Here is a 16,055-nt window from a genome sequence, read left to right as displayed (position 1 = left end):
TTTAAGCAATTTGGGTCTATCAGATCCAGTCTTTGAATGTAATATGCTGTCCATTTTCTAGAATTATAACTGTGCATGTAGGTTAATTGCTACAACTCAGACATATTTTCAATACTACACTTTTGTGAAAAATTCCAAGGCTGTTATGCATAAATATCTGTAGAATTATTTTGGTTTAGGGGACAGAATATTAGAAATGTCCTTACTTGTAATTCCTTCCTATTTGTCAGAAGTTCCTGAGAACAGTCTTAGCACCCAACTCAACAAAGGATGAACAGTCCAAACAAATTCAGTTCATTTCTCACAACCAAAAAAGTAAGAGGAATGTACCTTAATAAAAAGTCCTAAAAAAGAATTTGAGAAGATTTCTCTTTCAGTCTCTCTTATGTGAGTCTCCATCCTCACTCTCATTCAGAAGATAAAATGTGGAACAAACAATGAGAATTAAACTTTCACGCTACTAAGAGCTTTCTGCAAACTCTTTTCTTCAGTTAAATCAACCAGAACGCTTCAGCCTGTTACAAGTAGGATTTTATCTTGCATCTTTAAATATCTTGCTTAGTTAAAAGCTCAAATGTTCCACAAATGATATCTAGCTCTGCTCTCAGTTAGGGACTCTCAGAGCTACTGTAATAGCAATTTAAAGCAGAAAAAAAACATCATGCAATCAGAACGCAATATAATAGTTAGGTTCACAGACTTAAAATACGTAGGAAACTTAATTCCGAACAACTCCCTATTCATGAGTTTCAGTTTATTTTCATTACAACATATCTTCTTGCTTAGAAAATTCCAATGAGAAAGTGGATTTTTTTTGTTACAATATACATTTGTGTTTAATAAACAACAATCTCTCACTAGCAACAGCCTCAGTCAAAAGTTATCTTTGCAGGATGAGACACATACAGAGTTGTTCTGCCAGAGATTTCATATTATACATCAGTAATAAGGATAATAGAAAATTCCCTGCCCATAGCAGGGGGTTGGAACTAAATGATTTTTAAAGTCCCTTATAAGCCAAACTGTTCTATGATTCTATGAAATCTGTTAACATAATCTCCCTAATTCCAAGTGTGCTAAAGAAAAAGGCCTAAAAGCATAGCAAGCCATCTCATGTAATTTCAATGATTAACAATTTACTCATACTATTCCAAAGTCCTCCACGTAAGGAGCAAAACCTGAAGTGAGAACCAACCATCACAGAGCCCCAGCTGGAAGATACACAATAATAAGAGTTATTGGTATGCCTGCTCTGGCAGAAAATGACACCCTATCATCATCAGGCTGGGCAGAATTCCCACAACAGTTTACAAATCTCACTGAAAGAAACAACTTCTACTATATTTGAAGAACCGGTTGATACAATCGGTTTGTTCAAAACAGTTCAATCCAGAAAATGCCTGCAAACAAACTTTTGTAATAGAAGGGTTTTTATAAACATAAAAGCATCAGTAGCAACCTCGTATTTAAAAAAAAAAAAAAAAAAAAAAAGTCTTTGGAGTAAACTTCTGATTCTTATTAGAGTCAAAAACAAGCCATGCAAATTCACTCACAAGACAAAATCCATGTAATATTTGCATTATTGTCTTTTCTATATCCCTAATGGATGTTTTTATATATATTTATTCAAAACTGGAATAATATTGAGATTAGAATACACATAGGTTGCATATGCTTAAGTAAGTAGACTCAATTTTTATTTAAGAGCTATATAGAAAAGCCTTCTTTTCATTCACTGCAAATGATATTCCTACAAAAGATATTCATGCCTTATCTTCCCTGCAAAATAAAATTATATTAAGTATTTCAAGTGTATTGTGTGAACCCACAAACCACTCCTGAAACTACTGTAATTTTTCAGACAATAAATTGTGAAGAAATGGTAATGTAATAGCCAGACCACAGCACCATGCGTTCTGTATGCCATAACACAGAAGGAAATCAATACAAGAAGTTATACTAGGTCACATTTTAGACCAACTAATTCACTCTTTGGTATTTTTCCTTTTTTAATTCTCCTCCATATTTTAATTATCTCTAAGAAGTATTTTCCTGTATTTGCTGTAGGCTTCTTTACATCATATTCAAGACCATAAGAAACAGTATCTGAGCTCTTTTAAGTATTTCGCATCTGTTCTTTAATGGGTTCCAAAGCGAGCTAAAATTTTCAGGAACTGGAAATAACATCATTAAGAGAAATAAAGTGTGCTCTTACAGTAATACAGTAAACTAGTTTTGCCTTATGGTGCATGATTGTGTCTTTACACAACTCTAACAAAGAAAGGAGACACTCATACATGAAACTGAGTCAGTGTGCAGATTACAGCAATGTAGTGTTATTTAATCAACGAACACATCACACTGGTTAATGATTCCTTCAGTCTTTACAAAATTCATTTACCTGTCTTTGTACATCCATTCATCCTCTGAAATTTGTAAAGAGGGAATCAGAAAAAAACTCCCAAACATTAAAAAGTGGTTGCTTACTTTGCAGTAACTCACTCCTGTGGTAGAAAATAAGAATAAGCACCCTGTGAAGTTTAAAACGGCTATTTTATTTTAGAAATGCTTTAACACGTTGTTTCCTGTAAGTTAATTTATTATTAAAAATGAAGACAGAACATTCATACATTCACACAGTGTAAGGTCAGGCTGATCAGAGTCATAGGTCACCCGAGCGGTAGTCTGGGATTCGGAAAACCAGTATCCAATTCTTTGCTTTGGTACAAAGCAGTGTCCCATATGTAAAAAGGAATTCTTGAGCCATCCCTACATGCATTAACTCCTGCAATACTTGTTGAGTACTGTATGTATTTTGGAATATATGCACTTGATTTAAGAGATTTCAAGTGATGCAGAATCTACCAAATCAAGGACCAGCTGAACAACACTACAAATAATGACGACTTTTCTCAGCACTGCATGTTATTTTTCTTTTTCCTTAGATCCATGAAAAAATTGGAGACTTTTTTCTTGTGATCATGTCCCCTAACAAAATCGGATGAAAAAGTTTCTCACCACTAAGTAGATTTTTCAGATGTCAGCTCATTTTCACACCTCTTTTCTAAAAAAAACAAAACACAACCTCTTCCTCCACCACCACCACATTTCTGGAAAAGGTGGACATCAGAACTGTATGCAACATTTTGTCATTTTAGTAGCACTATATGCTCTTCCTTTAACTGATAATCCCATCTCTGCTCCATTCAACTTTCATCTGTTTAAAAGTTTCTTTATTTTAGCACTGACTCCTGTCACTATTTACTAGAAGCTGAAGAGGCCAAATTATGCCCTACCATATCCACAGCCACAATCAATAAATGCCCTGCTTACACATGCAAAGGTAATATCACGCCTAAGAATCTTTGCATAGATGTAATAATTTTTCTATATAGTTGAAGGAGCCATGGCTTAATTTAAGCCTACATAAAGGAACACTTTCCTATCACAAACTGCAGTACATCATGCTGTCCAGCTGAATCGACCCAAGTAAATAATATGTAACAAAGACAACTGAAGAAAGAAGATTTTTAAATTAATCAAAAATTTGTAGCTGTCACTATAAAATGGGTATGCAACAAGATTCTGAAAGAATATCCCATGAACACACACATCTGTTTAATATTACAAGCCAACTGTCAACATCCTAAGTGAAGTTTTAATTTAGTATTTTTTCTCTCTTGATGTTGTACCTTTAGTCAATGCCTTGTGAGAGTATCAGCTTTCTATAAGAAACTGTTAAATATAAAGAAATGTTATTGTAGCATGTTTATAAAATCATAGTTCGAGAACTTTTTATTTTTCTAAAGCCTGACCACAACTTAATTATCTGCAGGACATTCCAAGCTCACAATTGCAAGCTCCAGTTCCCAAGAAATTTTAAACACTATCTACTGTACAGGACATACGGTATTGCAAATACCACAACATGGCAGTGTTTCCAAAAGTCAGCATTAGAGCCTTTAGACATGGTTTTTATTTTCAAGAAATACTTGTTGCCTTACTAATCATTAAATGGTTTTCATCACCATTACATGTTTGTCTTTCACATGTCAGTTTGCTATCACCATTTATTTTTAACACAAGTGAACTAGTTATAAAGAAGACAGATATAATGTATAACATGTTATGTTAGACATGAAGTGTCATAAGAGTAAGCAGTAGGTTCCTATGCAGTTCTCACAATGTTTTGCTTCTTTTCCAGGAAAGAGCAAGAAAAAAAATCACCCAAACTAACTGCTAAACTGGAGATAAGGGGGGAGTCTGTATGTGTGTGTGTGTGTGTGAAATGAAGCCATTAGTTCTGCCAAAAACTCTCAAAGGAAAGCTGGAATTTCTTTAAGAAAGAGAAGTCTCAAAAAGCCTGAGAATTCAAAATTGTTTCTATTCTGCAAAAACATCCAAACCACCCAAAAACAGGCAAGAAAAAAAAAACAATCCATGATGCAATTACATCTGTTTTACTTACACATGTCAATCTGAGAACCAGAAAATACAAGATTTCTAGAACAACTCAGAACTCCAAAAGTATGTTTTCATCCCCATAATATCAATACTCTGTAGAACATCTTAGTTTCAACACATTGCTGACCAACTCCCCTGTCTTCCTGCTTCTTTAACAAAATTCTCCCTTCTCTGAAGACTGAGGAGTCTAGCTAACCTGCCCTCCCCAGCAGCTGCTGCCATAGAGCCAGGGTAAGGAGTCCCACCACACTCATGGGCTGCTGTACAACCCAGGGCTCTGTTCTCCACTCTTTTTTATTTGCCAGGCCTTTGGTGTCTATTTCATTACAGAAACCCCCACAAGTCCTGCAACAAGATTATTTCTGGTCTTCTAAATGCAGTGATATTTTACTTTTACCTGGACTAAACATTTGAGGACTTACTTTACTTTCCATTAAAAACTAAAACACTGAACAAACACATAAGAATTCTGATTAGAATATTACTCCATATGAGACATCTAATAAATTTATGATGCAATCCAAGACCCTTTCAACCACAGACCAACATAATGTTTAAATAATCCTCACAGAACCTCTACCAACATTCACGAGAACCCCCTTTCACACTTGCTATCCAACTGAGACACGGAGAGGTGGGAAACACCAGTCTGTTGCATCTTGTACTACGGAAATTAAATATTCAATTTAGCATAGTGAGATTAAATCCACATTCAAAACCATTTAGAAATCAACCAAAAAAGGAAATATCCAGTGGGAAACATCAAGCAGCCTATTAATAGTGGAAAAGCAAAGATTGAAAGGAAGCTGGATTAGATTTAACTGTATCTGGTTTTTGTTTTGTTTGGTTTCCAAATGCTGGACAATACCTATGGAAATGGAATAGATTGAAATTTAAGCAGATGTAGTAAATCTGCTTCTCTATTGCTCTCACCACCCTCCATCAAAAGGGAAGGCAGAGTCAGAATCAAAGGGTAAAAAGGGACAACAAAAACCTCAGGACTGGTACCTGATCACTACAAAACATCATTTTGGGGCAGACAGAAAGCTTTGACACACCACCCTGAAGACAGCAAGCCAACATTTTCAAGCAAGTATCCATCATTTAAAATTCTAGGCAATTAGATCACACTGTAATATTTTCGACACTAAAGCACATTTTCTCAGGATTGCTGGAAACAATTCATACCTCCAATTTTCACCCTTTAATCGCTGTCACTGCTGAACCTATTGTACCAGGTTTTAGTATTTGCCAGCCTGACACATATTTTCAAACACAGTGGTCTGAAGTTTCAAAGACAGAGCATATAATTACATAATCTTTCACTGAAAAATTACATCCTTTTGTCTATGGCAAAGCACAGAAAACCTTAATCCACTCATTACCAAAAATCACAAGGAATCAGCTCAGCATTACAGCAATAACTAATCCTGATGACCAAAACCAGCCCAATTAGCAAAAACACATGTGTTAGTCCCACTTGTTGAAAGCAATGATTTGTAACCGATTTTTGTGAGAAGCTGCAACATCTTTATGCTTTGAAATAGCTGTTCACTGAGATACAGATTAAAACTCTTTTTGCTGATCATGTGTGAAGCACAGCATCCTAAATTACATATCTCCCCATCTTGCTAATATTCAATACATTTCAGATTTCAAAGCAATTTATGTATGAGGACTCAGAAATTCTGCCTGCTAATTGCCGCAGAGAAGAATCCTTCTTAGTCCAAGTCTAGATTTAGCAGAAGCAACAGAAATAGTACTTCTCAAATGTCCAAGAGTATCTCTCTCTACCTAACTTCACAAGCAGGATACACCATGCACACAGAAATGAGAAGTGCAGGATGCCAGGAAGAGTCATGGCTAAACTCTACTCTGGGCTACTATTCAACAGACTTGCCCTATTTTCAAAAGAAGAGGAGGAAAATCAGAACTTAAAGAACCAGTTATTAACTTCCAGATAAATTAGTTTTATTTTGGCCTCACTGATAATGTCTGGAAAGTAAACCCCAACAGTTAAATCTCTAACAAGTCACACTAATATTAAGTCTACTTATTTTTAAGTTGATTTCTGTCCCAAACAAGAGATTTTAATAAACATAAATACAGAGCCCAAAGCTTCTAGTGATGGCAGTGTGTCAAAGTACTCAAAATAACGAGCTGTTCTTGCTCCAAGATCTTTGATACAGAACTTGGAGAAACAGTAAAAAGCATAAATGCATCCATTAAATCCACTAACCTGTAGGTCACATTCTCGCACTTCCATTTCCCTTCCTTTCTTTCCTATTTAGATTTATCCTATCATAACCTCCATATGCTTTCCTGCTGTTCATTCTTTTTCTTTACCCATTTCTACCTCTCATGTTAGACTGTCTCTTCTCCAACTTACATCATTCTATTCCAGCTAAGCCTACTCACTTTCTGTTGTCTTCTATTGAATCACTCCAGATTTTCAGATGCCACAGGAGCCACCACCCTGTCCTTAACCCACTTTTCTCCTTCTTCAGATGTCATGTTAATGTAACCTGTGTTGGAAACTACAGATGATAAACCTCAGCTTTATTCCACTTTCACATGTACTACAAGAGTCCATAAATTTTATTCTTATTTATGGCAAGATGACAAATCAAGAACTCACAGGAGGTGTCAGTTTAATGGACAACCATAGTCAGAAAAGAGTTCATAGTGACCAGCTACACAATATAACATTTCCTCCAACAACAAAGTCAGGAAAGAACCTCCCACAACCAAGCTGGAGGTGAGGACAAAGACAACATCCTCAAAACGGGAACTGCAGCCTCAGGTACTTTTGGACTCCTCAGCACCACATGAGGTCCAGTTAGTCAAAACAAAACTAACAGACGACCAAGGAAAGCTGTCTCCCAAGCCAACTTTCAATCCTGCTGTTCAGTTACAGTCAGAAAATAATTCCCATGGAGTTAAGAATGTACTTCAAAACAAACAAACAAAGCAGTGGGGGACAAGGACAGACATTTGCACTGACATTTCCCAAAATCTAACTCTTCCCCCAAGGCCAGTCTATACCCTCACCACTGGTATTGATGCGAGTTTTGCCAAAACCAGAAGCATCACAAGGGGAACATTAGTGAATTGGCAGTTAATCCTTTTGCATTAAACAAGGTCAGCATTGCATTTGTCTCCAAAAATCTTAAACACATCTTTCCTCTGCTATTTACTTTCTGGCTTTTTAAGTGTTTCTCCTCTACTAATTAAAATTATCAAGTCCTTTCCCCTTCATCTCTCAGGCTAAATTTCTTCTCTAACAAGGATGGAGGAAATGAGAAGTAAAAACAAGAAATGTTCATAATAAAAACCTAACATTATGCATAATTTGCAGAGGGGAAGAGATAAATCTGAAATCTTAGAAAGCCCTACACTGTAACGCCCCACTTGAAAAAGCGTCACTTAGAATTGTATCAATTCTAAAATGGGGGAGGGAAACCCACATGGATGCAAAAGAGCACAAAATGCAGCATCAGCGGTGAACTTAGAGGAAAAAAAGTGACTTTATAACTGTACATGGGAGAAGTCAGAATTAATTCTAATGACCTCAGCTGTGGATTCCAATTTATTAGCACTTACCTCTCATTAAAAGTTAAGTGAGCTGAAATATCACTTGCTGTCCAAAATTTGGCACAGTCATTAATTTCTAATAGAGACTATAATTGGCTATACCATAAGCAGTATACATTTCCTTGCATCCAAATATTCTTTCATGGGACTTATTGTTATGCAATCATTAAAGTCAAAATAATGGTATAAATTAACATTACATCAGGTTAGATTTTTTTTTAGTTTGAGTAAAACCAAAAACATTCAAGCACACCATTTTAACCATTTTTGGCTATTTCTCTCAAAGCACTGGTTAGTGTCAGCTATTCAACTACAACAGAAGTAGCTCACTACATGACCATGCAGTCTTCAGTGCACATTCAGGTCTATTCTAAACCTGGCAAATACGTGTCCCATCCTATTAAAGTTAATATAGCAAGATGGCCTTTTCATTAATTAGGATATTTCTCTGTTGTTTAAACAGCTTCAATATAATCTGATGCATTCTGGAGACACCAACCTGAACTTGACTCAGAGCCAGCAGCATAATAACTATTGTCATATTCCAATAAAACATTTAATACTTGGCATTTTTATTTTCATTTACCTTCACTTTTTAAATAGTAATGATGTTACTCCTTGCATCAACAGAGTGGTACCTGCCTATCACCAAAGCTACTACATATCCAAAAGCAGGCAGTGGAAAAGCCCATGAACCTCCCAATCTACAAGCCAACTCTTTTTTCTTACAATACTAAAATTGTATTAAGCAAGAAGAATCCTTTGTTTGAAATCTCGATCTAATCATCTACTACTGTTTTCCAAACTGGTTTTGACTTTCCAGTGAGCATGCAGACTTGTCCTTCTCTATTAGTGCTATGTACTAGCTACAGATTATTTACTGTAACCAGACCCACTGCACATTTTTAATGCCTGAATTTTATTCTTGGTACCTCTTCAAACAATCCTGAATAGTCTGAAAGGGATCAGAAAGTATGTATGGTGAAAAACCCTTTTAATGGTGCTACATCAATAATTATGTCATGCTATTCAAGGTGGTCCTATATGGTCAATTGTAGGGACCAGCTACTGGTTTTGGCATTTCTCATACTTTTTTAGGCTTTATTAATACAGTGACAAAGATTGACTGATTGATGGCTTGGCAAGCAAAGATTTGGGAAGGGTTTTACCCACGCTCACTACAAGCACAATGACCAAGGGCATGTGGGATATGCAAATCTGGTTGGAAAAAAGGCTGCTTAGGCAATCAGGAAGTTTTGGACCAGGACTGTGAACTCCTGGGGCAATCTTGAGCGACCCATGCCCTGATCCACCCACATGCAAGATTGGATCTGCAGCTTCCCATGCACCTTGTCACCTGCCAATTCGACCCTCGCCTGTCCATCCAGACAAGTGAGAGTAAGCCCTTCCGGCCTGCGCAGTGGATTTTTTAGGTGAGGCGCAGTGTGTGCAGAACTGGCCGCACCCTCTACCCCTGAGGTTTAACTGCCACGGCCTAGCTACCTAGAATGGTGGCACCAAAGTCCTCAGTCGTAGGTTTTGTAAGAGTGTCCTTCTCTTAGATGGAAGACCATACAAGGCTAGACGAGCTCCATCTGCCTGGGTTTGAAGGTAGGAGTTCTTCTCCTATGAAGAAGGCTTGTCTTCGCTAACGAAGATTCAGGAAGGGCTTTAACCCACACATTCTGAACAAGACTGCCATCTCCTGGGTCAATCTCAAGTGACCGATGACGTAACAGCACAACATCAAGCACATGACAAAGATTAAGGCACTGTAAACACCACATACAGACACCCCAGCCTTTTCTTCTCCTACAAGGATGCTCTAAATACCAAATTGCACAAAGATGGGCCATGTTTGGGACCAAGGACAAAACATCAGCTCTCCATCTCTTCCAATAGCAATGCTACTTTGAAATATCCCGTAGGCTTTGTCCAATCTGCTGTACTTACACAGGTATGCATGAAAGGCTGTTTTACTCAGAGGATGTAAAATAAAACCTAAAAGCTAAAAATTAAGTCAGGTAGCCTTGAAATCAAAAGCTTTCTCAAAATTTATATTCAACGTCATTTGGTTTGGCCTTCGCAAGACCCAGTTTTGGAGACAAGTTTTATGTGGGGATTTTTCCTACTCATTACATATTTGTACAGAGCAGCTGAACATATTTTTGATGTGAATATTGGCCTATCATACCAATTTTTTTTGAAGAATCAGTTAATCATCCTACAGAATCCATACACAGAAGTTATATGAGTAACAGATGTTCCTGCCTCATGAACCTGGCATCCTTATGCATTCAACAGTTTCAAACACAGACATTTGATCATTCTGAAATTCTGCATTTAAAGACTAAGAAACATTTAACCTTTCAAATTTTCCATTCTCAAAGATAGGTTTTCAGATAGGTCTGGTATTGCTTTTGAAGGATTCATGCTCCAACACTTCATATTTTAGCTTTCTGCAAAACCTTAAAGAAGAGAATCAACCTAGTGAAACACAAAATTTCATTCATGGCTGCAATCAAGCCCACCATGAAATTCTGTCTGACCATTAACAGATATTTATTTCTGTAATAGGCTGTACCAGCCCCGATTCCATTTCTCCAACAGTCAGCAATGATAAAAAGTTCATTCCTTCAATACACTCAGGTAACTAAGAAAGAAGCATATTTGGCAGGTGGTATTCTCAATAGCTCATCCTTGCCTTAAAAAGTAACAGGAAAGGATTCAATAGTCAGGTTTCCCAAGACTGTCCTAAGACAGAAGTTCAAGTGCCAAACACCTTCCAAAGCTGACCACCTTTTAAAATATCCAAATCTGCAGGTTTAAGACCATGGTAATGTTGTGAATGAGTGCCACATATACTGGGCCTATGCTATACCTGAACTGTTCATGTTTGTCCCCGAAAACTTACTTCAAGGCTGCAGCAGGGAGATGCCCAAAGGAAACTGTGACCCTGTAGGAAGCCCATGCTGGAGAAGGACCCTGTCAGGATCTGTGTCTCCATGAAGAGAGGAGCCCACACTGGAGCAAGTCTGCTGTGAGTTGTGATCCCAGGGGCGATGCAGTCTGGAACAGTCCATTCCTGAAGGATGCACCCCATGAAGGGACCCATGCTGGAGCAGTTAATGAAGAACTGCAGCCTGTGGGAAGGACTCACGTTGGAGAGGTTCATGAAGGACTGTCTGCTGTGGGAGGGACTCCATGGTGGAGCAGGGGAAAAGCATGAGGAGTCCTCCCCTGAGGAGGAAGAAGCAGCAGAGACAATGTGTGATGAACTTACTACAACCCCCATTCCATGTGCCCCTGTACCACTGGGGGGAGGAAGTGGAGAAAACTGGGAAGAAGAGAGGAGTGGGGAGAAGGTGTTTTAAGATTTAGTTTTTATTTCTCATTATCCTACTCTGATTTGATTGTTAATAAATCAAATTGACTTTTCCCCCCAAGTTGAGTCTGTTTTGCCCACAACAGTAACCCGTGAGTGATCTGTCCCTGCCCTTATCTCAATCCATGAGCCTTTTGTTACACTTCCTCTCTTTCCTCTCCCCTGTGCAGCCGACGAAGACAGCGACAGAACAGCTTTGGTGGGCACCTGGTGTCCAGCCAGGGTCAACCCACCGTAACACTACATAAGCCTGTCAAAGTATACACTGCATTTCAAATAGCTGGGTTACTGTAAAAGTCTAAAAGAAAAAGTGCTGGTTTTGTTTCAATTGACCAAAAAGCACTACCATATACATAATGAATTCTAACAGTCTTTTTTGAGTTGCAAGCAATGGAGAGTCTGTCACTGTTATTGCAGGTTTCTTGTAGGGAACCCCTCAACGATCATTTCTTATTTGGTCCTAGTCAATATATAACTGGTGAGCAGGTGGCGAGATGCCAGAAACAGTCATCGTATGTGCAGCATTAGTCACCTTTCATCATGTATCAGCCAACCCAACCTTGTACAATGCAGCTGATAGACCAAAACACCCCAAACCAAATAAACAGTGATGGGTCAACACCAGGGCAAAGAAAATCCTTTTATAGGCATAACATTCATCTTTGGTTTAGAAAAGCATCCATAGGCAAACAGGACAGTTTTGTCACAGTTTAATAAATGTTAATGAGCAGCAACAGCAGCTTCTGCTACTAACACCACAATGACTTTATATAACCTCATAACATCCTTGTGTTACCAATGCAGCCTCACATACAAACGCCTTCGTCAGCTCCCCAGAGGCTGCAACAACACAGTGTGTATATATATATATATGTACACACACATATATCTGAGCACAAAACAGCTTTGAAAAGAAATACAAATTAATGCAGAACCATTAAGTACTTTTTGTGACTAATGCAAAATACCAAGAGCACACAAAATGTATCCTCCCATTTTTGGTTTTCCGCACACTGCTGATTCAAGTCAAAGCTCTGATATTCTCTATTCTCTCTGCCTACTCCAGTCCACCTAAAAAATCATGTTAAGTTTGAGAGCATAAAAGAGGACTTTATAACTCTATCTCCCAGGTGCAACGAGACTTTACCATAAATACAAAAGCTCACTGTGCAGACACAGAGCTTCCTTAGGGAAGAAAAATGAAATTCAATGGAAAATAAGGAACTGTTACAACTTTGCCAGCTTCTTCTCCAAATGTTAATTAAGTACTTTCAATCTTCCTTCTTAAACACCACATAAGAGTCTGTCTACAAAAAAAGACCAGAAAAGAAAAAAGAAAACATTTCCACAGTCCTCAAATCCTGCAGCAAAACTCATAGTCCTTTGGGGCAAGGGGAAAGGAGGGAGAAAATATTCTATGTATGATAGAATTACACCACTTAATACAGTTCAGCCAAGTCCTCAAACACAATAATAATGTGATACAAAACCACCATGGGATGGGCTGGGAAGGAGAACTCTGATCCCACAGCTGTGTGGCTGCTCCAGGCCAGGCTGAGCACCCATCCTGCTGTCTGCTTTGGACCAGAGCTGGATGTTGCTCCCACAGCACAGGACTACGGCTGGGCAGCGAGAAGATGAACATGAGGCTAGGCTTCAGTATGAACCGAATTCAAGAAAGAAAACCAAAACTGGGAGGCAGCAAATGCAAGGAAGCATTGGTGATAGGAAGGGAAGACACAGAAAAACTAGGAAGGAGGAAGATGTAGATGTCAGCCTAGTCTGAAGCTATAAATTATTTGGAATACAGACGCTGAAACTGAGAATGAGGAACTGAACGCCTCATCCTGGGCAGTGTTCAAGGCCAGGCTGGACAGGGCTTTGAGCAACCTGGTCTAGTGGAAGGTGCTCCTGCCCACAGCAGTGGGCTGGACCTAACTGAGCTTTAAGGTCCCTTCCAACCCAAACCATTATATGATTGTGAAGTGCAGGCAATAGTGGAGGCAACTGGACAAAAGGTGAAACACTTCAGAGGGAACAACCAGAAGTCTATAGCTATAACAGTATCTAGAATGGAACCTAAAAATCTCAGATTTCCTCTTGATACCACAAATAACTGTGAAACACTTCAACAAAACATCCAAACACTGTCTAGTGCTAAATCTTTAGAGAGCAACAACCTCCCCTCAGCACCAGCCCAACTGCTGGAGTTCTGAATGGAAGATTTAAAAATCGCAGCTGTGTTGATGATGGAGATAAATGCCAATATAATGCCCCCTGATAGCCAATCATTTATTGAATTCTAGGAATTTACACACACAAATAGTGTTAAAAATTAGAAAGACTGCCCTGGGGTAAAACTGAAGGAGCCCATTCTCTCTAACGCTGCAGAATGTGGAATATCTGCATCAGGAGATGCAGTGGGGGGGGGAAAAGGTAGCTTTCACAGGAAAAGATCTTGACTGTAGTTTTATGGACTGGTCTGATCACTACAGATAGATCCCTACCACTCATAGTGAACAAGTCACTTATTAACCACAACAAAAACTTGCTTTATACTCATTTAGGTACTCGACACCCTCTGCTTAGGCCTCTAAGCAACCACTGAGCTACTGAACATCAAACATCAAGTGTTACAATTTACACTGTTTTTTTTAGTACTCTCTCAGAACTGGAAAACGTACAGTGAGCACAGAAATGTGATATTAATAGCTATGCTTGAAAACTAAATTATTCATAACTTAGAAAATGACAGAACAAGATTATTTGTGCGTTCTTTGTTTAGTCCTAAACTTGTATTTGCACTCCGTAAGCCTGTCTCCTCAGAAAGTCCTTTTCTCCGAGTTTTACAAAATACAGTCCAGTACATTAAAGATGTACTATTCAAACCCTGCTTTGGTACCAGACTTTTCTCCCTGCCTTTTACTCAGTACGGAGCAAAATAACCTGCAACAAATTTGGTTTACGGCGTGACTGGACTGAGGACTGTTAATAGTGCTGGTCAGCCTTCAGCTCTGTAATTCCTTAACTTCTCAGTGCTTGTCTTTTCAAACCTTAAAATGTTCTAGTTGCCTTTGTACATTTGCAATATAATTTGTACATTTTGTAATTTGTACAGAACTGGCACTTCAGAGCCATAGGGTGTGACAAACCGAAAGCAAAACTGAAGACAGAATATACTGTGCAACATTACAAGCGCTTACGTTCATATCTGCTTACAGGAGCGCTCTCTTACGTGGCAACTCGCACGAGGAAACACTCGTATCAATGCACGCACGGCCGCGGCCCGCACCAGGCGCGACAGCCCGCCCGGAAGGGGCCGCGGCCGGCAGAGTCGCCCGGGACAGTCCCGCCGGGGGAAGGCGGGCGGAAGGCGAGCTTTGAGCCTTCCCCTGCCGGACCCGGCTCTCACGTTGCACTCCCACCCTCCCGACCCACATCCGTGTGGGAAAGAGTCACCCCGGGGCAGTCTGCGGGCGACTCTGGGGCCCGCTCGCTCGCCCCGGTCCTCGGGGAAGGCCAGACGTGGCGGCCCGCTCCGCGGTGAGCTGAAGGGGGCGGGCTGCCCAGGGCAGGGTGGGCTGCCGCTCCCCCTCCCCGCGGGGCCCGGCTGCCCGCCGCCGCACTCACCACTTCCCGGGCCCGGCCGGTGAAGTCGCTCTTGGAGCGGGCGGCGCTCCGCTTGAGCAGCTCGTCCCTGGCGTTGTCACCCGCCACCGCCACCCCCAGCGCCTTGTTGCGGGTCTTCACCGTCTTCACGCTGGCCTTGAACAGCAGGGTGATGTCCACCGCCATGGCTGCCCGCCCCTCAACCGGCGCCGGTGCCGCTGCGCACCCTTCCCCGCGCAACGTAGCTCCGCGCGGCGCGTTCCGGGCCAGGCCAGTCCTCTCCCAGGGCTCCTGGCCCTGCTCGCTGCTATGGGGCAATGCTCCTCAGCAGCCTCTCGGAGCCCCATGAGCTACGGAGGAGTGTGCCGTACCGGGCACGGAGGGCTGAGAGCGGGCGCCCTTAGGTTAAGAAGAAGCGTGCGCCTCCCTCCCGTACAGCCCAGCAGGAGCCAGCTCCTGAGTGGGACGGCCGGAGCGGGGCTATCTCTGTCTGGCTCTGGTCTGCCACCCACCCTGTGGAATAAAAGCTGTGCTCCACAGAACTTTGGCGTCCGGACCACGCCGCGGTGGCGCCGGGGCAGGTGTCACCGGGTGGTGCTGTTAGACGCAGTCTGCCAAGATCTTAGCTTGGCAACTGAGAGTTATGGCCGCACAGGACAGGTTCATTAGGGCTGATTAGTGCATGTCGGCAGATCTGCACTGGGGTCTGGGGTGGCCGCTGGGCAGAAAATGGCCACAGGTGTGTGTGCCCTGGTTGTGTACCTGTGATCTGTACAGGTGGAGAACCTACACCCAGAACATGTAGCGATGGTTTCTTCTCTACTGGGAATCTGGCCAATGAGGTCCTCAATCTGCTGCCATCCAGCCCCGGGATAGCATCACACTGGTACCTGGAAGGTGTTATCACACAGTTACAGTGCAGATCTGTTTCAGATCTGACTGATCCTGAAGAAAGCTTTGTGAAACAACCTTTGTTGTTGAGGCAACTTTATTACCAGGTTCT

At 40.7% G+C, this 16,055-nt stretch overlaps 1 protein-coding gene across 2 annotated transcripts in view; it reads right to left on the bottom strand.

Moving 5' to 3' along the window:
- Positions 1–15,281, bottom strand: part of STX18 (syntaxin 18) — a 62,286-nt gene extending 47,005 nt beyond the window's left edge. The window contains exon 1 of one of the 2 annotated variants that reach the window (XM_061469067.1): positions 15,074–15,281. In XM_061469067.1, the coding sequence (XP_061325051.1) occupies positions 15,074–15,238 (165 nt within the window). In that variant the 5' untranslated portion in view covers positions 15,239–15,281. The remainder of the gene's footprint in view (positions 1–15,073) is intronic. The other variant, XM_061469057.1, reaches the window with a different exon arrangement.
- Positions 15,282–16,055: the final 774 nt, after the last annotated feature.

Source organism: Pezoporus flaviventris, unplaced genomic scaffold, assembly GCF_033815535.1.
Source record: "Pezoporus flaviventris isolate CSIRO_AGI_PZ_B2104156 unplaced genomic scaffold, CSIRO_AGI_Pfla_v1 ptg000002l, whole genome shotgun sequence".
Lineage (NCBI taxonomy): Eukaryota > Metazoa > Chordata > Aves > Psittaciformes > Psittacidae > Pezoporus > Pezoporus flaviventris.
This window is presented reverse-complemented; position numbering and strand designations above follow the sequence as displayed.